General features: G+C 40.1%; 1 protein-coding gene across 1 annotated transcript in view; it reads right to left on the reverse strand.

The window, feature by feature from the left end:
• mgat5 (alpha-1,6-mannosylglycoprotein 6-beta-N-acetylglucosaminyltransferase) overlaps nt 1-25,213 on the reverse strand; it is a 70,263-nt gene that overhangs the window by 16,486 nt on the left and 28,564 nt on the right. The window contains exons 4-11 of the mRNA XM_034865108.1: nt 24,173-24,249; nt 22,375-22,464; nt 19,017-19,088; nt 16,518-16,679; nt 14,821-14,990; nt 13,573-13,707; nt 8,742-8,875; nt 2,729-2,862 (exon numbers count right to left, since the gene is read on the reverse strand). Coding sequence (XP_034720999.1) covers nt 2,729-2,862; nt 8,742-8,875; nt 13,573-13,707; nt 14,821-14,990; nt 16,518-16,679; nt 19,017-19,088; nt 22,375-22,464; nt 24,173-24,249 — 974 coding nt within the window. The remainder of the gene's footprint in view (nt 1-2,728; nt 2,863-8,741; nt 8,876-13,572; nt 13,708-14,820; nt 14,991-16,517; nt 16,680-19,016; nt 19,089-22,374; nt 22,465-24,172; nt 24,250-25,213) is intronic.

Below are 25,213 nucleotides of genomic sequence, written 5' to 3' on the forward strand. Positions count from 1 at the left end.
GGCAACCACTCTACCACTGAGCCACAGCCGCCCTACATAATGTTTAAGAAATTATATATCTTAAACGTTATGTTTATGTTACGTTATGTATCTATATAAATCTGCCTATTTTTCATTTAGAAAAATAAAAAAACAACAGTATTTTGTTTCAGAAAAGGTAATCTCCAGCTAAAGGTCAAAAAATGAACGGAGAGTATACGGATAAGAAACCGTCCGCAGAAGGTTAGACCAATATGCCCGATAGTATGAGGTTTAAGGTTCAGTCCCATACAAATATATACTGTAACATGCTGAGAATATACAAAGCTCCTAAATAGATGATCAAAAAAAAGAAAAAAAAAAGAACTTTGCCAAAATTTGTCACTGGTGAATGAAAGTGTTTCGTGCTTACGGAAATGAGAAACTCATGTTCACTACATAGCATCTGTTCAGCATCAGAAACAACACTGTTCTCCCCTTTTTGTCTTTATTATTACTCAGTGAGCTTCACACGTTGGTTCACTTTGTACACCGGTGGGATGAGTGTGACCTGAGCACCTCTGCATTTTGATCAGGCAGAGCGAGTGCCTTTCAATAGGCTGGGTTTTAGGTGGACACTATTACTGGCCTAGCCTAAATTAACCCATCCAAATTAAGGCCAAGGAACAAAACAGCATTCAGCTGGAGAATACATCTGCAACAATGCTGGCTCAGTCACTCTAAATGTGCCCTGTTTGGTCCACACATTTGCGGTTTCGATGTCCAAAGTTTTTCCACATTATTTGGGTTTTATAGCTCAATAAAGCAAATAAATAATAAAATCTCAAAAATCTTTCCTGAAAATACAGTTTCCTTTAAAGTCTTATCTAGCCTAAATGTATTTTTATTTGTTTTACAATGCATTTAGAGAAGACATTTTATTTATTTTTTAAGATCATTTATTTGGCATTTTACGCCTTTATTTGCATGGGACAATTTAGACCTGAAAGGGGAGAGAGTGGGGGTATGACATGCAGCAAAGGGCCACAGGTCAGAGTCAAACCGGAGTTAGACTTGCATTAGCTAAAAGTTACATTAAAATGGAAATCATCTGATCCCAAGATAAACGTAGGGAAAAAAAGAGTGGAAATGAGGGGCAGGTATAGTAATTGAGGCCAGAGGGAGATTTGATTAGCAACACTGAAGTTTTCCAATGTTATCAGGGCTGAAAAGAGATTTAATTTGATTGCTACATATTAAAAAGATGACTTCCGTACGTACTTCCCTCAAGCGTTCGTTGGTGAGTCTTCAGATCCTTAATCCCATAAACTGGATATAACTCCATTGTAAATTTTACCTTAGTGCAAGAAATAGAATTCTTAAAGTGAGTCCCACTTTCTATTTCAAATAGGGGATATATCATTTTGAAATAAAACCTCTCAAGTGTGGAGAAAGAGATTGAAGGACAGCACAATTTAAAAGGACGAGAGGGGGAAATGGAGTAAGCTAGTCAGCTAGCTATCAGTCGGCTTCAAAATGGCCCTTTAATTAAAAGCAGGCGGTAATGAACACGCTTGGGAGACTGATTGGCAACTTATGCCAATTGCTGTGAGCTGATGGGCTCCCACTGTCTGCCCTTTAAAGCTAGACTAAAAAGCACACTGCTGTGCGAGCTAGGAACTGCAAAAATCCCTTCGTAGGATAGAGACTTTTGACCAAACAGTTCCAGGAACTATGGAACCACAGAAACTCAATGCATGAACTATTACCACCAATCTGCTGTATTGACATAAATGTAAAGCCAATGAGTTGGTAAAGGTAGGTAAAGCCAAGTGGAACAAACCATGACTGGCTGATGCACCAGTATTTGCAGATCATTAGGTTTATTATTTAATTTAACACATCTTTAACACATAGCCTCCTAATGTGAGAAGGCACGTTACATGAAGACAATTGTCTCTTGTAGCTTCTGTTATCATGCCACCGAGCGACTCCGTCAGACAACTAAAGAGTCAGTAGGATCTAAAGCGACCCACTCTAAAACATACATGGTGTCAGCTGAAAGCTCATCAAGGCTTGGGCAGTAATCCAACCATCCATGGCATGCCAAACAATGTGCAAATCTCTCCAAGTCTCTAAGTCGTTTTTGTCTGCGATACAGTAATCCCTTGGTCCCTGTGCCGCAGTGTGAGCATGTATTTGAATATATTAAAAACTTCACAGAGAGAGTGATAAGCTGAATATGAGCTTTGAAACCAGACTGTTATTAACTTTCCTGTGAAAGTTTTACCCAAGGTTGTTCAAAGAGTTACTGCAGAGCTCTCATAGGTCTGGAAATTGGTTATTCTTGGTCCACTGGCACTAATGGCATGTCTTGTCCGTCCTTTTCCTATTCCTATATATACCTATTCCTAAGGCATAGGTATATATTTACCTATATGTACGTATGTGTATGTTAGAGTTTAAGTATTTGAAAAGGTGTTTGTCTGTGTGAATGTGTCTGTAGGTATATGTGTACAGTACATTGCTTTGCATCTTTTATTTTGCTGAGACTTTTGAAAAGTCACAACTAGTTTTTTCCACCTGTAGCTGGGTTGTATCAGTCTATACTTAAATATAATATATATAAATGCTTCTGCTTTCCGACCTGATCAACACATACAAACCACTGGTTTTCTAGTATAACCCGGCCCCACAGATGTCTAACTGACATGTTCCAGGGTGTAAGAAATGTGTATAGGGTTGTAATAATTTCGTTAGATTATAATACCTTCCAGAAGTTGTCAACCTTGCCGTAGACTAGTGACTGGTTCTGTCTCTTGATGTCATCGATGTGTCTGATGTCGCTGGCGTTGAGGTGCTGCTCCACAACGAAGCCCAGGAAACTGTTGTCTGGGGTGTGCGCTGCACCAAAATAAAAATTAAATATGAATAAAGACAAACACACAAATGAATATCAGTGCTTTCTTAATTTATCAGTGCTAAGGGATTAAAAGCTCTAAAAGGCATCATTTAACCTTCACTGTGATGCATTTAAATGTCTTAGCAAAACAAAAAGGAAAAAAAGGATAGAGTCAGGAAAAAAAGTAAGTGATTGCTTCTTTGGGAATAAAATGAAAAATGACTTTAGGCTATTTTGCTTTCCTTAATTCATGCATAACTTAGGCAAAAACAAAATTGTCTCAAATAAATCTTACACAGGTCTCTGCATACTATTTAGTTAAATATGACTATTTCAATCCCAGCAATTAGCACTGATCTAAAGAGAGAGACGGAAATCATTGCCCAGAACAACTCCACAAGCACTCTGGGATTTTGTTCCCTCTGTTCCTTATCGCCTGGTGATGACAAGTTACTATGGGAACAACGAGATGAGCAGGTCAAGTGTGGAGCCCGAATCTGGCAGGTCTTTACCTCACTGCCATCTGCCTTGTAAAACAAATGTGAAGACAATGGTTTTTGAGAGTAGGCAGATAAGGTTCAGTCAAAAATGAATATGCTTAATAATCTACTTGAGGAACAGTACAACCAGACTGAAACCCAGACCTCATCACCCATGGAAGTGAATGAAACAGACTGTGGTGTTTTGGTGCAGGGTTGTGGTTTGTGCCAGAGCCCCAGGGAACTAGTAAACTGTGGTCAGAGCTTGTGTTTTTTATTACCATAATGCTTTTACTACAGAGGCAAATTAAGGTCAGTCAGTCAGAGCGAGATGGACTCGGCTTCCTTATAGCAGTGTTTTCCCTCGGTACTGTGTGTGGAAGACTTTGATGCACATGTTTGGAATGGGGTTTAAGGGTTGGTCCTCAAGAAACAAGTATGTTTGCCTAACGCTGCGCTAATGGTAGGGAAAACCCTTGTATAGAATATAAAAGGCTTGATTGAGAAAATCTCTGCAAAGAATCTTGACACCGCAGATGCATACACAGATATCCTCTGGACTAATCATGCTTCATGTAATAAGAGCGGGTGAATCATCATACATTTAACACATGATGGGAGGGAAACAGCTGCTGTCTCATGATTTTACTGTGGCAGATGACAGCAAAAAAAAACTATGACGTACTGTAAAAGTCTGATTATGCTACAGCAGTTTCACAAATACTGTTGACGTGTTTTTATCAGGGTGTTGGCTAAAATTTTCTCCCACTCGACAAAAAGCAAATGTTTGCTCACTCAATCTCTTCAGGCAGTTCACATATTGGCTCCGGCTAAATATCTTTGGGCAAACATGAAAAAAAACAGAGCATAGGATGCAGAGTAAAAGAGCCCAGCACCAGACCAAGTAATTATTGAACAATGACAAAAATGTGCAGTCTCATTTTTCGCTCAAATTATTTCAAAAGGGCATGAACAGAAGTCTTGTATATTACCTTAGACTTATCTTAGTAACAATCAAGTATGATTCAAGTTTCCATCACACTAGTGAGTTTTTTTAAAAGCTTATCACAGGCCGTTTCCTCCTTTAAACATCAAACCGACACACTTGTATGCTGATATAATGTGCAGTACTTCCTCTGGGCAAAGAGTCAGACAATGAGTGTTAACACTTTCATAGCAAAAAGTCTTCTTCACAATGCATGACATCACATGTCTCGATTGAAAATTCTATCCAAGCCCCTATCCACTTTCCAGCATGACAATGCACAGATAGAATCTTTCACCTGCTGAGAACTGTTAGTTCATATTGTGTATGTGTGGGTTTATGTGTGTGTGTGTGTGTGTGTGTGTGTGTGTGTGTGTGTGTGTGTGTGTGTGTGTAGGAGAGCACATACACTACCGTTAAAAAGTTTGTTTTTACTTTCCATTCCACCCCATTATAGACAGAATACCAGCTGATCTGAGTCTGATCTTTAATGCTACATTGCCCATTTTCAGCAACCATTCCTTCAATGTTAAAAAGGCACATTCTGTTTACCAATCTGATATAATTTTCAAAAAACTAACTGAGAAAACATTGGAGAACCCTTTTGCAAGTATGTAAGCACAAAATGTAATCTGAACTGATGCCCTGTTTATAAAAACAATGCAACTGATCTCAGCTGGTATTCTGTCTATGATGAAGTGCAATTAAAATTTCTAAGTGACCCCAAACTTTTAACCGGTAGTGTACATGTTATGAAGATTCCACCAGATCTGTGTGAGGTCTCAGTGTGGCATAATGGAGACGGAGATGAGCTGGTGTTAACGGTAGAAAAGCAAAATCCCTTTAGAACAAATACACACCAAAACCTCAGAAGGTTAATAATAACTGAATGCATTTCTTACGGTGAAGAGGCAGATATGGTCCTCTGCACTGGGAGGATGCAGCACTAACACTCCTGTACCAAAGTAACTGTGTAAACAGGACAGGCTGTTAATTAGTGGTAGGCCCTCTTGATGCATTTGGCAACAGATGCCTCCTCTCCCACTAGAGCCGCCACTCAAAATGTCACTCAACTTGCCACAGCTTCATTTGCTATTAGCGAACAAACAGCCTGGGAGGACAGCGTTGCTGGAGAAGCAGCTGCTTTTGTCTCTCTTGAAAAACTTGTGAATGTGAAGTTGCTACATAAGGAAGCCTAGGTTCACTCTGTTAGATTAGGAGTCACTATTGGTACAACATGGCCGAGCTGAGTGGAGAAACGGGGAAAAAATGCTGGTTATACTCTCAAGGGCAGGATATCGTCTCTGACGGGGTGAAAAGGACTGTTCAGGGGCTTCCTTTGTGCCCTTTAAAAAGCAAGAAAGAGTCACTGAATCAGCGTTGGAGGCAGACTACACTACATCATCACACAGTGGTACCTGCACAAGAAAATACGCCAGGGAAAAAGTCATCCCCAGTCACAGACTAAGGATTATGTGATTAATATTAGCCCAGCAGATTCCTTTTTTTACAGGAACTAACTTCTATTTAGCTGGCCACACAAAAAAAATGCAAACTGCAAAGATTCATCATCAGCACTAAAATCTCCAGCACTCTGAAAACTCAACATCAAAGACTTTTGGTAAGACAACTTCTGAATGGGCCTGAAGGGTGAGAATAAAATTAAAATAAACACGCAACACTTTCACACAAGCAACTTTGAGATGAAGCAACTGCCAGGCAGTGGTACAGTGCTGCAAACATGATAGGAATGAAAAACATGAAGTGTTTCTAATCTGAAAGTGATTCCCTGTTAGTTTTGGAATAACACAAGTCTGAAATATGATCCACGAGACGAGTGAATAACTCATTCAACAGATGTTTCGCAATCATTAGCATTGATCTTCATAAATTTATGCTAATGTTGGCCATATTTCATACAGTCTAAGGACAAACAAAGAAATGCAATTGGCCCTATTCTATGCACCCACACAGCCATGGTACTGTATGTTAATTTTGTAGGTCCAATATATTTACCTAGGTTTGCAATCTAGTAAATAGTACAGCAGTTTTGGAAAGTGTGTGACTGTCTCTATGTTATCTAATGCTAATTGGTGTCTATGTGTCTCGACAGTATTTCTGGACTTCTGAACTTTCCATTAAGCTAATCCACTGCAACCAATCAAAGAAAGTATCTAAAATGTTTAAAATGTAAAGAAACAGTGAAATGTGCTTAATTACAGCACCTGTTCTTGTCTTGCACCAATATTTCATTAGAGAACTCTGTAAATCCAATAATCAGATACGTAGAGTACAGGCAGGGTGACATCTTGAAAGCCTGCATTTAATTACGTTTTGATTGAATTAAATAAAACCGATGTCATTCTCAACAAATGTCTTCTTTCTGTCTGGTTTTTTAATGATATGAATTACAAGAACACATTTCTTTCTTATTTTAAGTTTATTTGTTTGCTTTGGACAATGATTAAGGCGTATGAGAGACAACAGCCTATTGATCCCACACAAATAAGATGACCTTTTATGAGCGTGTGTGCCAGCGACATTATCAATGGAAGCTTTACAGGCACTATCAACCTGCCAGATCTCAGGGTCAGTTATGTAGTTGGCAATGCCTCAAAGATAAATACTATCTGCTGCCCTGTTTGACCTATGACCAGTATTAATCATCATTTCCAGGAAGGGATTAAGCAATCAGCTGCACTTATGCACACAGGAAAACTGTGGCAAGGGTTTAAGAAAAACCTGTTTGACAAAGCTGATTTCTTGGGCCATGTGCATACTTCGAGTTTCTAAATGGGTTTTTGTGCATGTGCAGTGCATGTGCATGACAAAGATGTTTGACAGGGAAAGTATCTCAGTGACAGTAGTGCAGAGGGATTAAAGTTAGGATCGTTATATATTGTCATTCTTGTTTCCAAAATAAATAGATAAAAAGTATATCTGTTTGTCTTTAAACCTGATAAAGTGTGTAGTAAATAAATTGGACTTTCCAGGACTTCAATCCTTGCATGTCGTTCTGACCTACAGGAAAGGTTCATTTAAAAATATTCAGCTCCCCTGATTATAAATGACTAGAAAACACAGCCAACTTAACTAAGACGTGCAGCCCATTCTAACACAAACTGTACAGCAGAAAACCCGCCCTGCTATCCTGACTCTAAAACAGATTAATGAGGTCAATTTGGCCTTGTCTTGTCTTCTTGGCCAGTGGCCACAAACTCCCAATTCCCTCAACCAATGATTTATAGAGCACAGAGCCTAATCGTAACAAACAGAACAATCCAAATCTAGGATAGATTAGCTACTAGCACCTGATTTGTACATTTTATGCATAGTACACATGCTATTCTTGAGCCTGGAGGTAAGGTGCGCCACAATGCAGAGGCGAAAAAAAACAAAAAACTTTCTAGTCTCTTGTGTCTGGGAGTGATGCCATTTTGTGGTTTTAACACGCTACCCAACCACTGTGCACTTGTTTCACCAGCGATATCATCTAACCTAGGGACTCTTAACTGGATTTCGTGCAAAGGCCCCAGTGTGTTATGGGAAAGACATACCCTGTTCAGGGGACAAAGAGCCTATTCAGGTGCAGTGGCATTTTGGACAGCTCCAGGCCCCACTTCACAAACGGGGACTGCAGGGTAACATTTCACTTTCTCTTAGCCATGGGGAAAAGGTCAATACCCCAGGGGGCTGGCTCCCCTCTCTCTTCTGCTGCAACGCCACCACTCATCCACCTCAGCAAATGTGGCTGACTCCAGTTACAGAGTGAGCTCATAGTAATACACACACACACACACACACACACACACACACACACACACACACACACACACACACACACACACACACACACACACACACACACACACACACACACACACACACACACACACACACACACACACACACACACACACACACACACACACACACACACACACACACACACACACACACACACAATCCTAATCAAAGTAAAACAGAGTGTGTCTGACCTCTTATTTTTCTTTAATCTGCTTGAGGATATTCCATTAGCAATGTGCTGGATCTTTTTTGGGGCTTCTTTTCCAACCATAACATCTTATTTAAAGGAGAAAATGTAACTTAAACTGTGTACAGTGGGGAACGTTAAGCATGAAATACTTTTGTACTTTGGACGGATCAGGGATCTTTTTGCATTCTTAACTTGTTGAGTTAGTGGATAATTCAACCAGGAAAGTTCTCTGTTATGGTTTTCAGTTCATAAACTGCGGTGAACAGATTCTACATCCTGCACTCATGCCTTAATTGAGCCAAGTGGCCTGTTTTTGTTGTTGTTCATTTTAAACTACCAGAGCTAAACGCTTACTGATGGTTGACAAATGCCCTTTCGGTAAGAGAGTGTTTTGTGTGTGTTGGCGTCCTGACGACTTACGGAACATGGTGTTGAACTGCTGCGGGTTGAGATTCCACTTCCCCCAGGGCGTCTTGTGACCCTTGGACTGGGCGTAGTGGGCGTGGTTGAACTCTGGTTCCGTCCCGAACGAATCCAGCACACGCAACATGCACCTATGACAACACACACAGACAAGAGTGTTTAGGGCTGCTACATGTTAGAAGCCTATATGCCTGTAGGATGATAACTCTGACATCATGCTGTATATTTCAATTATGTTTGCTTTGAATTGTGTAGAATCAATGAAACCTACAAACACTATTATAAATCCTCTCCTCACACATCACTGCTTAGTGTTATTATGTGCTAGAAGAAAAACTCTTCACACCTTGTGCGCCCAATTATAGTGTAGTGGAAGTGAACCAGCACACAATGCTATTTCCCCAGTAATCTCCCAATTACCTTCACAGTAGTACAAGTAAAAAGCCTTAGGTTACTTAATGTTATACCCATTTAAAACCCACTAGTCAGCCTGGAGATCTAGAAAATTAACTAACCTGCTCATATTTGGATAGTTCTTTATGGAAGCTCCCAGCTACATAAACATTGAGATGTTTTCCTAAACCGTTGGATGCTACAACAGCTAAAGATGAGATACACATGTATTTTAATGCTTCTTTTAGTGTTATCAACTACTGGAATCCTTTATTTATCTGAAGTTGTATGGTGTGTCATGTGTTCCCATGTGGGAATTTTAACAGTATGAAACAATAACAACATTAACTCATTTATATTGAGCATTTTTGTAGTAGTATAAGAAATGTATTTTAAGATATGACTAAATGTCTTAATTAATGTATTTTATAACTCATGCAGTGACACAAAAAAGCAATGTATTTACACAAAATAAAAAAACAGCTCCGTAGGGGATTGAAAAACCACAATAACAATGCCTCCGCTCTCAATCCTGTCGTGTGGAGGTGTGAGACTGTAAACATCACGGCTGACTCAAAGGTCACAGCACAGGGTTAATTAAACCACAACCAGAAGAGGGACTGGTTTATATGCAGAGAACCAGTGACCTTAAACTCCTTTTTTCTAGATTCTGTTTTGATTACATCTGGTCTGCCCTGTCATCTGGTCCAATCTGTCACCTTGGCCACAAATTACAATCTCTACCTCTCAAGCTATTTTTCAAAACGTTTTCACTGATAGGTTTCTTCTACAACATCCTAAAATGAAACTTTTTATTGGCAATCATTAGCCCAAAAAACATTTTTTTCTTGTAGGTGAATGCAAATAAGTGACTCCCACTTTAAAGTAAAATACTCTGCATTATTTATGAAGTGATAGGAAGAAGCCAGGTGCAAACCGACATGCATGCAAATACACACTCAGTCTCACACACATGGACATCTGCAGGTAAACATTTCTCCCTCTCTCCCTCTTATCGTCCCTCCGCCCAGGCAGATGCTGTGCAGCTGGCTGTGTGAACTGTGAAAGGCCCTGGGAGAGTTGAGAGCTGGGAAACACATTCACCATGAGGAAACTTTAGACTGAAAGCAGAACAACAGAAAACAACAACACAGCCACATGTCTTCTTCACTCGCTCCGGAGAAAAACAACCCTCATCTGTCCCCAGTAGATCTACCCTCAACAGATGGGGAAGTGCTGCTGGAACTATAGCAAGATGTAGATATGGACCGCAGTGAGGCTTTCAGCACATATTCAGAGTCCAGTGAGATGACGGTGGGCGTCGTAATATGGAAGGAGTTGATGCTGTTCAGCTCAACAAATATGCACTTTGTAGCACTTGCCGCTATATCACAATTGAAGTGGGCTGAGTAAGGACGTGCAATTTCACAATAATGCAATCCACCTAAAATTATCCCAAATTGATAGTGTATAACCAAAGCTGTTGTAAAATATAGCTTTCTGTCCTGCCATAATTATCTCTCATATAACATAAGCCATAAATTAATTGGTCCCATATGGGTTATTCAGAAACAGGAGATATCAAATGGGAATTTCTGTTTTATATGAATCTACCTAAGGGCTTGTTATATGTCTGTACAACCCTGGGGCTTACCGCTCAGCACAACAGCTGCATGATAAACAGACATCTGAGTTAATAATGGGTCTTATTAAAAATATTAAGTTGAACAACTGCCCAACATCAAGGTTTAGTTCTGCAAAAAAAACCTTACAAGGGCACCATGGAGCTGGGAAAGGTATACTATAATTTTTTATTTATTATTTTACCCTGATTGTCATCCAGCTAATAACATCTAATAACGAAAATGTATTCTACTCATAAGACTTTAACCTGCCAATATTTAGACAGCAAGACGGACGATGGCCAATATATAATGCCAATATAACATTGTTTTTGCATCTTAAACAGATGAGACACAAAATTATTATTATTTATTTAACAGTGCAATTGTCTGCATTGTCTCTTTAGAGTACATATTTAGTTGTACGCTATAACTTGGAGCCTAGTTTAAAAAACGCAAAAGGAAAACAACGTTTTAAAAACCATGACACCAACGTCTGTCTGAATGGAGAATAGAGAAAATGACACGTTGGGGGGAGCGCAAACTTTGTTCTGCGGACATTTATTTGTTAACCGGCCTTGTGACATAAGATTATCTCAAAATGGCTTTAATCTGACACTTCTTTTGAGAAGCTACCTTTCTCCTTTACAAATGTCATTTGATCAACTAGCTAGTTGTCACACCTCTCCCCGGAACCAATCGCCTGCAACAACATACGCCGCAAACATTAGCATGGCTGGCTGAATAGTAACTACACTAGTAGCATTACATTGTGGAGGGACAAGTTGTTAGAAAAATTCCTTTTAGGATTAAAATATTCACTGAGTTAGTCAGCTAGCTAGCTAAAGCTAATAAAATCTGCGCAGGACAGTTGTCATTTCAGCCAGAAGGAATTCACCGTGGCAGACTAGAAGTGAGAAGTTTGCTTTTTTCTACTTCTGTCTTCACTTTAAAACCTATTGTTTCAATAATTAACACACATTATGAGGGGTAAATCTGCAACATATCATTATAACCTGCATACGTGCCGTGCTAGAATGGAAAACCACAGACACAACAACTGTCACTGAGGGTGAGTGGAAGCCAGTGGCATGAAATCACGCACCTGCAATACAGCAGTGTTGTGTAAAAAAAAAAAATGTTTCTGGAAAAACAAAGTGAGAAAGTATTAAATGGAAATACAAGCCAGAAGAAAAATTATGAAATCAAACATGTGTTGGCACACGAAGCAAAAGCCTCATTTGTCATTTGTCCAGTTTCATTTCAGTTTCATTTCCTTTAACACCAAATGTAGAACTGGTATACACTGGCACATGTTGTGCAGCCTCGCTGATGCAGATGAAAGCGCATTGCCCAATTCAGTTATTGGATGAAAGGATTAAATGAAACAGAACAATAGGGCAACATTGGCTCTAGTATATACCCAGAAAACAATGGCTCAGAGCATTCCCATTCCTCCAGAGTAGTATGAAACACAGTGATACAGCACCGCAAGACAGAGAGCCAGAAAACTGGGGCAATTACAAAACACATTAAATCACAAACGGGCCTGACAGACGTGGTTGCTTTGTCCCCAAACACAAAGAATAAACCAGAAAAATGCAACAATAATGACACAGTTTATTGCTTGGGATCTGATATGCAAACAAATCTGGCATGTTCTGAGCTTAGGATATCCTTCACCCTGCCTTCCTGTATGAGAAATACAACCAAGGGGAAATGGTTCCACAAAGGGCACTAGGATACTTACTTAGTGAGAGTACAGAAAAATGTCTCCAACCTGCAGTGTATGTCCTCTTTCACAAAGCAAAGTGACACTAAGTGCTTTGAGATAAGTGTTTAATAATAGTACGACTAATAATGCAGAAAACAGCATCCGGACCTTACACGATGCCTGAGGCTGAATCAATTTCCTCAGGGCACAAAGGGAGCGGAGGCAGTATAAGGTGTTATGTCGCAGACAAACAAAACCTGATGACAAGCAGGAGGAACCAGCGGGGCCATTAGTGCCCGCAGACTTATTGTTTCTTCTCTATTCCTGTCAGTCGGCGCGGATGAGAGCTTTGTCAAAACAACCGGGGAAGGCCTCATCTACAGTCCTCAGCGGAGCAATCGGAGAGAGAATAGACTTGAAACATTGCGTTCAACAGATTCTACTGCAGCCTTTTGGGAAACTGAGGTCATGTTTGAGCAGAAAATAGACTCATTGTCCAAGCAAGTGCCGGACAAGCCTCTACCCGATGCCCTTTGCAAATGTGAGACAAGCTGTTAAACCACAGTTAGCAGTTGACAGCACAAGGTAAGATAAATGTTCAAATTGCTGAATTCAATAATTAACCGTCACCGGCTCAATCCGAGCTGAAATTACAACTGCAATTGTGTTGATGTGACATGGCCTACAGCTCTCTCTTACGTTTCTATAACATTAAAAAGTCACAACATAATATGCAACAATTACATTTAAAGTTCTATATTGTTTATAAAGAGTTTAACACTAAAAAGCAAAGCTAAAAAGCTTCATCAGGACTGAGTGGTTGTGATTTGTTTGACAGTGCTGGCAACTTAAGCAAACAACCACACAACTGTCATCTTATATTGGTAGAAATGTTGGTAAATCCAGACTGGTGCTTGGAAGATTGTGACATCACATTTTCTGCCCACTCCAAACCAGTGAGGATGCAGACAAGAACACAAATAAAGAAATTTCTTATGTTCAATACCCCAAACTGTTCAAACTGCAGAGAATTGTGTGGCCAGGTAGGGAACGCATCACTCAAATTCAGAAGCTGGTCAGTGGATATAAATTAACTTACTGGTAGTGGACCCAGGAAGGTCCCAGCGTCTTCTTAAACTGGGTGAGGCCCACGATGTCAATGTAGATGAGCTCAACCACCTTGTCACCTTGAGTCGGGCAACTGGACTTGTTCCCCATGACTTTGCGCATGATCCTGGGGAGAAAAGTTTGGAAATAACTTTCTCATAGCCAGATATGTAAAAACATTAAACATGCAAGGCTGCTGCTGGTTATTTGTTTCTGTATTCTATTCCATGGTATGGACATGGTCAGATTTCACTCTATTAGGCCAATGACAGATACCTTTATGTTATCTATCCCTCTGCTAATAAACTTGGGAGGGACGTTCACTCAAATAGTGCATGAAAATTATAGACTTTTGGATATAAATATTTAAATACTAAACAACGCTACGAATAAAAAAAATAAGCCAAGTTCAGTTGTATTTTCTATGTCTAATACACCACCATCGGTGTGTTTTTTGATAGAGGTACCAATCTCCGAAGATGTGGAAAAATATTGGTAGCAAAAATTATTTAATAGCATTTGTATTTATAATTTCTGTTGATAATAAAACTAAACTATGGCCTCTGAACATAAAAATGTATTGACTAGGTACTTACTAATGTATTTTTTTCTTAATATGGAGCAAAAAATAAAATCCTCCCTGACATGGTGAGGATGTGTGGCTAGAAGGCCAGCTTACTTTTCGGCACCACAGCAGCTCTGTATCCATGTCAAATAGTATGCACCCACAAGACAAGTTGAGTCAGGGTGCCAGTTTAAACAAAGTAGTAGTTGTCCTACCAGCCTTTTTCTACTTGGAAAAAACACTAAATATTTCACAAATAACATGGGAGCAACATTTGTTTACTCTCAGTCAATTAACAAATATACAATCATATATAACTAAATCCTAAAAGCTAGTTGGTTAACCTAAATGTTAAAAAGGCTGGTAAACAAAAGTTCACTAAGGGTTGAATTTAAAGCATACAGCGCCAATGCAGCAAAAATTATGCAAACCTGTTGCTTGGAATTAAGCGTTTCTTCCCTCTCAAACATTTATATCTGACCTAAAGCATCAGGATACACAACAATCATTTTTATTGGCTCAGGATGTTTGGCTTGAAGTCTACTCTGACTTAAGCAAGCACTAAAGAAAGTTAGATGTTTTGAAATTATGTATTATCTCCTGAAGTCTAACTCAGAATTAATGGGGAGTTTTCACTAAAGGAATATCATAGTACTTATTGTGTTTGGTACTGACTCTTTAAGCTCCGCCAGGGAGGCTGAGATGCGAACATCATGGCCCAGCAGGTACAGCGTGGTTATAAGATCACTCCATTGGACCAACTCTCCCAATGGGCCACCGCTGAAGGCGTTTTCTGCTATTTTAAAGCCCGACTCTTTAGTCAGCAGGCCCAAGTGCACCAGGATCTAATGAAAGGAAAAAAGGTATGGAATTGAACAAGTGACACTCTAAATTATGTACCGTAGAATTTACTTTGCATTCAAAAGAGATTTTTTAGGGGGTTCTTTTTTTTTTTTTTTCTTTTTTTTTTATATCCACAATTTACTGTTAGTCCTTTTGTAGATTATTGCGAGTGCAATAGTGCAACAGCAGCTAGCACGCGCGCGCACGCACACACACACACACACACGCACACGCACACACACACACACACACACACACACACACACACACACACACACACACACACACACACACACACACACACACACACACACAGTTTTTCAGCTTCTAAGGGGAACACAGTGTTCCACAGCAGGAGTAGGCAGTAATAGCAGCCAAACCCAGTCCCAGCGCACACTAGTCAAGGATTAATATGTGCGGATTAATATCCCAAAGGGATTAGCATCTGAAATAAAGACCTGGCTTTAAAAGTATCTGAAGAGAACAACATTCTTTGTTTAATTATAGACTAAATGGATTAAACTGACACACAGAACAGGAAGGTAGGATAGGTGGGATACCATAGAGATGGATAGATCTCTTTTCTTGAACTCTCTGCTTTGTTAAGGGAGGATGCTGCTTTGCATCAGCACCAAGGTAGCACAGGAATGTGATGTGAATTATTTACATGGTCAGTGGAACGAGTGGATTATTCAGTGTTAGGACCTGCCAACTTTGGACACAATGGAATATCCATGTCAGCCCACTCCCACCACCATTTCTTCCCTAAACAAAAGTGGAGCGGTGTGTATGTTTACATGTTTTCAGAAAGTTCCAAATAAGTAATGAAAATTTGGAATTACACTCATATCTTCTTGCACCTGTTTCTGGGGCTGTCTGATGGCTGTGACAATTTTATATGGTATTCTGTCTCCACCTGATTACATCATCATTCTCTGAATTTAAAAATGAAAAACAAAATGGCAACGGTAATTAAAGTTAGTAGCAAAATTATTGGGAGGCAGCAGATGACACCTACTGATCTGTATACTAGACATGTGCTTAAAAAGGCAGAATCCATCATGTCCGATAGTTCTCACCCCCTAAATGCAGAATTTAATTTGCTGCCCTCCGGTTCCCGTTTCAGTCAGCCACCAGCCAAAACAAATAGGTACAAACTCTCCTTCGTTCCCTCTGCCATCTCTCTGCTTAACTCTGGGAGGACTAGGTAATGTCGGCACATATGGTACACTGGGGTTTAAACTTTATGTTGTGGTCATTTACTTATTTATTTATTTTCTTTATTTGGTATATACTGTATTTTAAATGATGTTGTTGTCTTTGTTGTCATGTACCGTGTGTCAGTTTCTTGCTACTGCAGCAAATGAATCGCCCCTTGGGGACAAATAAAGGTTTTGATTGATTGATTGATTGATCAAGAGTATATCCAGCTCACAAAAGCTTTCCAGTCAAAATTGTAAACACTGTTTCTAATAGGTTTTAGCTTAGGCTGCTTATCCCTTTGTCCGATTAAGCACTGTACATCATACCTTCTTCCTCCGACGCCGGGCAAGGTTCTGCTTGGCAGCCAGCGAGCGGATGGCGCTGACCCACGGCTCGGCCATGCGTTTGATCCTCAGCATCATCCAGCGGAACTCCTCGCGTTGCGACATCACGCGGTAAAGCTCCTCAAAACTGGTCCGGACCTCCGCCTGCACATGACAACACATGAAAACATGAAACATTATAGGTACTGTTTCTATGCTATTGCTGAACTGTACCTCCACCTGTACACCAGATAATGTTCGGAGTAAGCTATTCATTTCAAAACTGTAAATCTAATCTAAAGACACTGTAAAGACACTCTAAGTATGTTCAATTTGTTATCCTGTTGCTTGCTTTGTTATCTGAAATTACTGTTTGTTTCAAGTGCTTTCACTCTTCTTCTGCTGCTGCTGCCATGACGTAACTCCATGGGGATCCTAAAAAATGTATCTAATCAAATTTATAATTGCAATATTGACAACTGCACTTTCCAAATGGCTAAAGGGACTTTTTCCTGGAGGGAGACACTTCTAGAAGAGGTTTTATACACACCAGCAGGGCCATAGTACGGCCTGTGGTAAGGTATTGTACAGTATTTGTTGTTTGTACATGCGGTCTGTGTTTGTTTGTTTTTATTATGGCTGCAGCATGAGTTAAGTGCCCAAGACAAATATCCCACAATGTGGGACAATAAAGTTGATCTTGACCTGTAGTAATGATACTAAGAGCCCCAGCTCAAAGGCAAACACTGCATGCTAAAGGTTAAAATGTTAATCTAAACTGCCTAAATCTTAAATTGTACCACCTTAGACTGGCAGATGGAAGCAGGGATGGTTTATAAATAAATGGGTGGATGAGTGAATGTTGAATATGTTGCATTTGCCTGAATGTGCCCTATTTGTCCAAGAAACCTCTATAATCACTGAAGCTGGAACTCTAGTAATTCTGTTGAGGTGATAATAACCATCATAAACAGTCAGAGACATCTACAGAGGAAATCATTTATGGAGGGCAAATGTGCTCACGCAAACTTGAGCTCTGGCTGTGTAGTCTGAAAAAAGTGAATACATCAGTCACACCTTTAAATGCTCAGTTGTACAAAGGCTTTGGAGAGGATTGGAGAAGAGAGGAAGGAAGAGGAAAGGAGAGGAGAGGAGAGGACTTATAATCAAAAACAGTAGGATGCATTTATGGACATAATGTCCCAAACCAAATCCAACTGTAAAACACCTAACAGTGTGTTGCGCCAAGTGCATCTTGTGTTCTAGGAGAGGTGACTAACGGGAAGTTGAAGTGAAACTGTGTCAACTGTTGAAGCACACTACACTGTACTATATCTCATCTGAATTCCACACAGAGCACTATAAAAGGGTAATTTGTGTATTTCAGACATGGAAATCAAAGAACAGACTGAAAAGAAGAAAGAAAAGAAAGGAAAAGAAGAGAAGCAGTGAATGAGACAGAGTGGGTGAGCGAAACCAACAAACCTCAAACCACAGTGCCATTACCAGCTGCTAAGGTGGCTGAAACAATGCTGTTGCAGCGCATTAGCATCCCTCATCACGACAGGAAATCACTTCCTGGGCCTGAATTAAAATCTCCAAAGCCTGTCAAATGGCATCTCCCTTCACAGAGGGCTCTGTTGATGCATCCAGAGAGGGGATAAAGAGTGCTTATAATATTGATTCAGCCACAGCAGAGGGAAGGGGGTGGGTTTTTCGAGGAGCGCTGATACTGTGGACTGTGCACGAGGCTGACGGCCCAGAGAGGCGCTCTAAGTGGGATTTGAGTGAGCTGGCGCATTGGCAGGGATAGAAGATCATTATTCCAGATTTGTCCCAAGGTCCCGTCACTCCGGATTTGGTCTACGAAAGCTGCTCGACTCTTTTATGCCATCGAGGCATGTTGGTCCTGTGGATCAGCTTCAGCCTTCTTGTTCATTTGCTGCCTTGTTTAAAAACATGATCATACACACTGCAGTAGAAATTACCTCTCACACTTTACTGCCATTTTTGTGCCATTTAAAAGAATTGTATATTTTGTGAGCAAGTGTTTCTTAAAATTAAACAGCCCATTAAATGGTGTTGAATTTCATTTTCTTATGTGGTGTCAGGATGATGGAGTGGGACTTAATGTCGAGACAGGCTCAGTTTAAAAATATATGCTAATGAAAAAACTTGCTGTCACAAATTCTGGAGTCGTCACACAAACACATGCAAGCCTCTTCAAAATTAATACATTCAAGCCATTTGGACCACAACCCTGACACTTGAAATGTGACACCCAGATACATCTGATTTTTTGTAGTTAAAAAGGTGCTAAGTGTATGTGTGTTTTTTTTTTACTAACAGCGTAGTAGTGGGAAGAGACCATTAGCTGTCCTGGTACTAACGCCTACAATGAAAGCCCCAGAATGCTGATCTCCAAAGAGCAGTGGAGGTAGTTGAAATGTCTTTTTTATTTATTTTTTACAGGGAATAGGAGCTGTTTGCTGGGTTTCTCACCTGTCCCCTCTTGTCTAAATCTTCATTGAGGCTCTTTATCCTCCAAGGCAGGCGAGGACACCAGTTCTCCACCTGTAAAATCAAAAACACTGTTTTACTTTACGAGAACATTTTCAGTTTCTGCTCACTGTTAACCAAACACAAACACAACTAAGAAGTGTCCACTTTAGAAAACATACCAGACATTTAGTGACACAGAAGCACACACACACATAAGTCAGCTAATCCATGTTCAGGAACTGATATAGGGGGATATTTACTAAATATTATATTTTAATGACGCTTTACAATTTAGCAGGGTATCTTCTAAGACTACAGGTGTAAATGAGCAGCCCTTCCCCTGATTTGCATAAAGGGCAGCTAAATTAGATCTGATTCCATGTTGCACATGTCTAGAGAGCAATCTAATTGGTTTTCTCCGCTAAACTATTCTGAAAAAAACTGGAACTGCAAATGTGTATTCATCCTGCAATGAAGGCTATTTATGAGGAAATATAGCACAACTCTCATCAGAAGTCTCACTTCCTACAGTGTGTGTGTGTGTGTGTGTGTGTGTGTGTGTTGCACCGTTGTAAATGCCCCTACGGAGCAAAAAAGTTGGATATTTGCCCATTTTAGCAGGATTACAGCTGATGTTAATCAAGTGTCCCTTTTGTGCTCTACTTCCATTTTTCTGACTAAGCATGTCCTTCCTCTCATGTTTAACCACAGAGAGGGATATGGAGTATGTGTGTGTCTTGCCTATCTCAGTAACAGCAGTCTAAATATTGTTCTGTCAACGCTACAGCTTAAAGATAAGGTAGGTGTGTTTATCCTTCTTCTCAAAGCACAAGACACACAGAGAGAGAGAGAGAGAGAGAGAGAGAGAGAGAGAGAGAGAGAGAGAGAGAGAGAGAGAGAGAGAGAGAGAGAGAGAGAGAGAGAGAGAGAGAGAGAGAGAGAGAGAGAGAGAGAGAGAGAGAGAGAGAGAGAGAGAGAGAGACTTGACCTTCTGCAGCCGACATCCATCATGATAGGTTGCCCTCTCTGATTTCCATCTCCGCAAGGTTAATGTAGTGGTTGACGGATATGAATTATATGGCAAAGGGCGTGTATTTGTGTGTCTGCTTATAACAGACGAGCCACACAGATTTGCAGAATGTAAATGAAAATACATGCTAATTGCCATGGCGACCGTGAGAGGAGGTTGAGGGCTGTAAGATTAGCAGATTAGATCAAGACTTGCAAAAAGAATATGCATCTGTTTCCAATCTTTGCAGGTCTTAATAGCAAATGTGTTTCCTGTAAAGCATCTCTGTTTCATAATGACTGAATGAATATGAACAGAGAGCAAGCAAGAAAAGGATCCACTTCCCTAATGGATTCTGCTGTTGTCCATCTAACTTCTATTTAGGCCGGGCTTTCTGTGTGCCTTCTTTGTTCACTGCCATGCTTTTAGCTTATATACAATATTCATAACAGGCTACCTAACTGACCTTCCCGGAGCTGAAGCTATGACTAAAATTTTACTTTTCAGAAAATAAAATATCCTGCCATTGGACAAGAAGAATCATGATTCTCACTTGAATCAACACTTGATTAAAGAACATTTTCCCAGTAGAGAACAGGGAGAGACACACTTAAAGAATCCAAAATCAAACAGAATGCTAATCATGGCTAAGATCTATGAAGGATCTTTGAAATGATAACTCACATCTCATGGGAAGCAGAGCTGTTTTCTGAATCTTTATCGGAACAAATTTCAGCTTGGTTCTCAGGGGTGAATGACAGACTTTAATTAGAGACAATAAATGATCACTGACAATAAATAGATGAATTCTAGCCATGTTGACTGGTCTGGCAAAGACATATCATGCAAAATGAAAAGGCTCAAAGTGTCTCTTGAAAGAACACAAGCTTCGATACGTTAGTGCTGGTCAATAATGCATGAGTCGCCCATACCGGTCAGGAGGGCTTTTCCTGTTTGCCAAGGTTATGTAGACTAGGCACGGCAGCAAAGTCATTCCACGTCTTGCCTCGTAGGCTGAAAACTCATCTCTTCAAGAAGTACCTCACACCACTCCTCCTCTCCCTCCCCACTGAAATTCCTCTTTCTCCCACACCGGCCTTGTTAACACATTCTAATCTGCTCTCATTAAAAATAAAATCTGCCTCTCTCCTTTGCTCCTAATTTTAGCGCTTCATTGTTATATGATCGTTCTCAGGTGACAGAGTGGGCTCTGAACCTCCCATTATGTGCTACTGTGTTGCAGCAATCGCAGCTTAGTCTACTCTTGTACTCACCGTAAATTACTCTGACTAACAGGTGCAGAAGCTAAATTATTAAAATGTTATATGCAAACGTTCCCATCATAGTTCCAGCAATATGGCATTCATGACGTTTGATAGAGACACCTTAGACTTAAGTTCAAGGATGGTATTTTTCTTTTTGTCAACAAATCTCATGAAAAGACCAAAACCAGCACACACTGCATGTATCCAACTGTCTATTAAAGCCTGATCTGTCTTAATCTTCTGTGCCATAGAACTCCACTGAATGTTGGATGTCATTCATGCCTGTGGCCATCAAACTATAGAACTCCTCCCTCAGTGTCACACGCTTAAGAGTTAAAACTGGACTCATAGCACGCACCCCCACATCACATTTCAATATTCTTGGACAATTATGTACAACAATTCTTGCAATAGTTATCAGCTACATAAGCAAAAATGTTGTGTGTTTGTATTCATACTGGACACTTCACAAAAATAGAATGTGTGCAATCCATTGAAAATCTTTTTAACGTAATCTCACTTGTAACTTCATCTCACTGCATTTTTATGTATGTGTTTGTCAAAATAGGTTACTTATTTACTGTGTACACTTTTTGACTTCCTCTTATTTTACCTTAAATGGGACTGTGAGCAACTGAAACTAAATAGTTTTCCTGAGGGGATCAATAAAGTATTCTGATTGTGATTCAGTTGGTTTTGGTCTTTTCATGGGACTTATTGACAATAACAAAAATATAAAATATTGGCAGGCTTATCATTTAGGTTTGGCAGATTGCTTGTATGCCAGAATTCTTTTTCTGTTTCCCTTTGAATTTATCTTTTAAAAACTTTTAAGTGTTTTGCATTAGTGCATTCCTTTGCATATTTTATGGAAATTCTGTTGCATTACATTTGAATAGAAACTTGACTGGTGACCGATCTTCCTTTACCATTTCTCTATTGCATTATGTTGAACAAAAATAACCCTGAAAAGTCTATATATTGATATAGCTAGACCAATTTAATAATGTAAAGGTCAAATTCACAATACACGTGTGTTACTATTACAAACAAACACACAGACACACACACACACACGGCTCACCTCGCTGAGGTAGATAAAGAAGGAGCATGTGGATCCATCTACACCGTAGTTGCCATAGCAGGAGTCTGAGCGCCACATCTCCTTCATCCACTGAGCAAGAGGAGGAAAAGGAAAGATTAAATCTCAACCCCACTTACATTCTCACCCACATCATCCCCTCCACCGACAAGTTTAATATCTGTAAAATATATGAGCCCTCTATAAGCTAATAGCAGTCAAATGTATTATCTCAGCGGCTGTTAAATAACCCTTCTCTGCCATTTACACTGACGACCAAACATTCATGTGGAGCTTTTTTAATTCTAATAATAAAGCTCTTTAGATGGATACAAAAAAGTCAGGTTGATGTTTACCAGTGAATGTGGTGTGTGGGCGGAGTGTGACGCTCACGGAATACATAATGCACAGTTGCAAAACCTATAGCACGAGCTGCTATTTTTCACTATCCTCATGGAAATAGTCTAGGCTGTCTTTTAGGGCTCTGAGCTTAGAGAAGCGGGATTGAGACCTAAAAGTCACTGGCTTCAATCCCTGGAATCACATGGAAAATCTGGGGTTTGAAAATAAAAGAGACACTATTTCCCTTTCATCAAATACATGTGCAAGACATCCAGCGGAACTGCTCAGCTGCCAACAGGAAAAGAGGGAGGTGGATCTGGGGTAGCTCTCATGTGTGGAAAATAAATCAATGTGAAAATGGCAGTTTTGTCAAAGACAGAACAACATGCTTTTTTATAAATCTCCCAAAAATAAATAATACCAAAACACTAAAGGGGTCAGGGGTAGAAGGTGCTGCAGTATCCCCCCCTCTCCTGATTTGATCCCTAGCATTTTTTTGGCATTGTTGTGAATGACCTGCTGGGATACATGCAAAGTGGAAGGGCTTTTGAACCAAGATGTGGACTGACAGCTATCCTGTTTAGTTCATGCATTCTGACTAACAGTAACCTAAGGGAAAAGCACACAGGGTGATATAAAATCAAGTTTTGAAAACTGTTCACAGAGGAGAGACCCAGCAGATGGGATTGGATCAGAGTTGCTCGGATTGTGAAGGGAGGCATGGAGATTGTACTATATTTGTTTAAAAGTCAACCTAAGAGCTCTATAAAGTGGTAAAAAATGGATTTGTCAGATGTTAATAACTGTGTGCTAATACTGTTGTAAAACTGCTGTGGAATACCAGTTCAGTGAATTCTGATGCCTTTCTGAAATGCTGCAAAGCATTGTGTACTGTGTGTGTACATGCGTGCATGGTGCGTGCGTGCGTGTGTGCATACGTGCGTGCGTGTGTGCATGCATGCGTGTTTCCAGCAGGCTTCGGCATCGCCTGCCGCCCAGTTGGAAATGCTCACAGTATCGGTGGAGGATTGGGACTGGCGGAGCAGATGGTGTGTATGATACCAGCTCCAGGGAGACCAACACACATAAACACACAGAAAATTGTTATTTGTGTGTAGGCACCTGTGTGTGGGCTCGCTCAGGCCTCATTGTCCCTAAAAGTGAAATTAAACCTGTCTGAAGTGTAACATTCCCACACATGGACTGGCGGTAAGAAAATTAGATCATTGTTTATACTTGGGGTGTTTTTGCTCTGCTTTTCCCAGAAGAGGTTTTGTCAGTCAACAAAGTGCAGGCATGTGAGTATGATGCCATCTTGTCTGTTTGTGTAGGTGAATTTCTGGAGCTGGTGCCCTGTTTATTTTTCTTGCTACCCATTTCTTCTTGTACTGATTTCAAAATGACCTATTCATAGACAGATAAACAGACACAGGGAGTGGGATGGAAAGTCTGTCTTTACCTTAACCTTGTCCTCGCAGTGAGGGAAACCCTCCAAAGGCGGCAGATCACACTTCTCCTGGGCTCCGTTTAGAAGGTCTGGAGGAAGAGAGAGGGACGGAGGGAGTGTAAACAATAAGGCCAAGTCAGTCACTGTCTGTAGCTTTAGCAGGATGCATGATCCTCACACTCGAGAAAATGCAGATGTGCCAACGTTAAAGTTTTACAAACACACTTCTGTGCTTTTTACAAACACACTTCTTGTCTGCAGTTGTGTATTTATAGTTGTGCAAATGTGTATTTCTGTTTTAAAAGCTATAACACTGAACATGTGGTCCAAACTGTGTGACATTTCTGCTGTGCTTATTTTTAGTACTAGGTTGCTTTGCTAGCGTGTTTGTTAAACCAAATCTAAACACCACTGCACTACTGGTTGAACAAACTGCTAGTTCGGGTGGTGTCATTTTCTTTAGTCAGGTAAACAGGTAAATTGGGTCTCCTTTTTGAAGTGATTGCATCTGCTTGATGACTCAACATTTTCTTTGTTGTGGTTGAACAGTTGGAACTTCCTCTTGTAAATGACAAAAGAGACAGACAGGCACATGACATAGAAAAGGAGAACAAATCTCTCTCTCTCTCTCTGGCTTACATTAGCATTTAGCTCAAAGCACCACTGCTGTGAGTACACCTTTAACCCTTACAGAGCTGCTTGCATTGCTGTAGACTCTTGAGCCCTTTCCCAATTCCCAGTATGTGCATTCCTCTCCTCACGTCTTAGTCCCACCCACAGGAGATTCGCCAAAGACAACAACATTAGACATCATTCCCTCGGAGCAGTCGTTTAAAAGCAACATCAATTAAATATGACATGCAGCACAACTGCTTTAGCGGTTCATTGTTTTGTCTTATGCTGTATTTTATGATCTCTGTCAGTGTTCATGACAACTTTTATATTCCCTTTGAATTCAATTCACAGTGTGGCAAAACGTGATAAGGATGCTCGGATTTCATTTGTTGTATTTAACAGACATATTTCTATATGTATAATATACATACACAGTAT

Source organism: Etheostoma cragini, chromosome 24 (genome assembly GCF_013103735.1).
Source record: "Etheostoma cragini isolate CJK2018 chromosome 24, CSU_Ecrag_1.0, whole genome shotgun sequence".
Classification (NCBI taxonomy): domain Eukaryota; kingdom Metazoa; phylum Chordata; class Actinopteri; order Perciformes; family Percidae; genus Etheostoma; species Etheostoma cragini.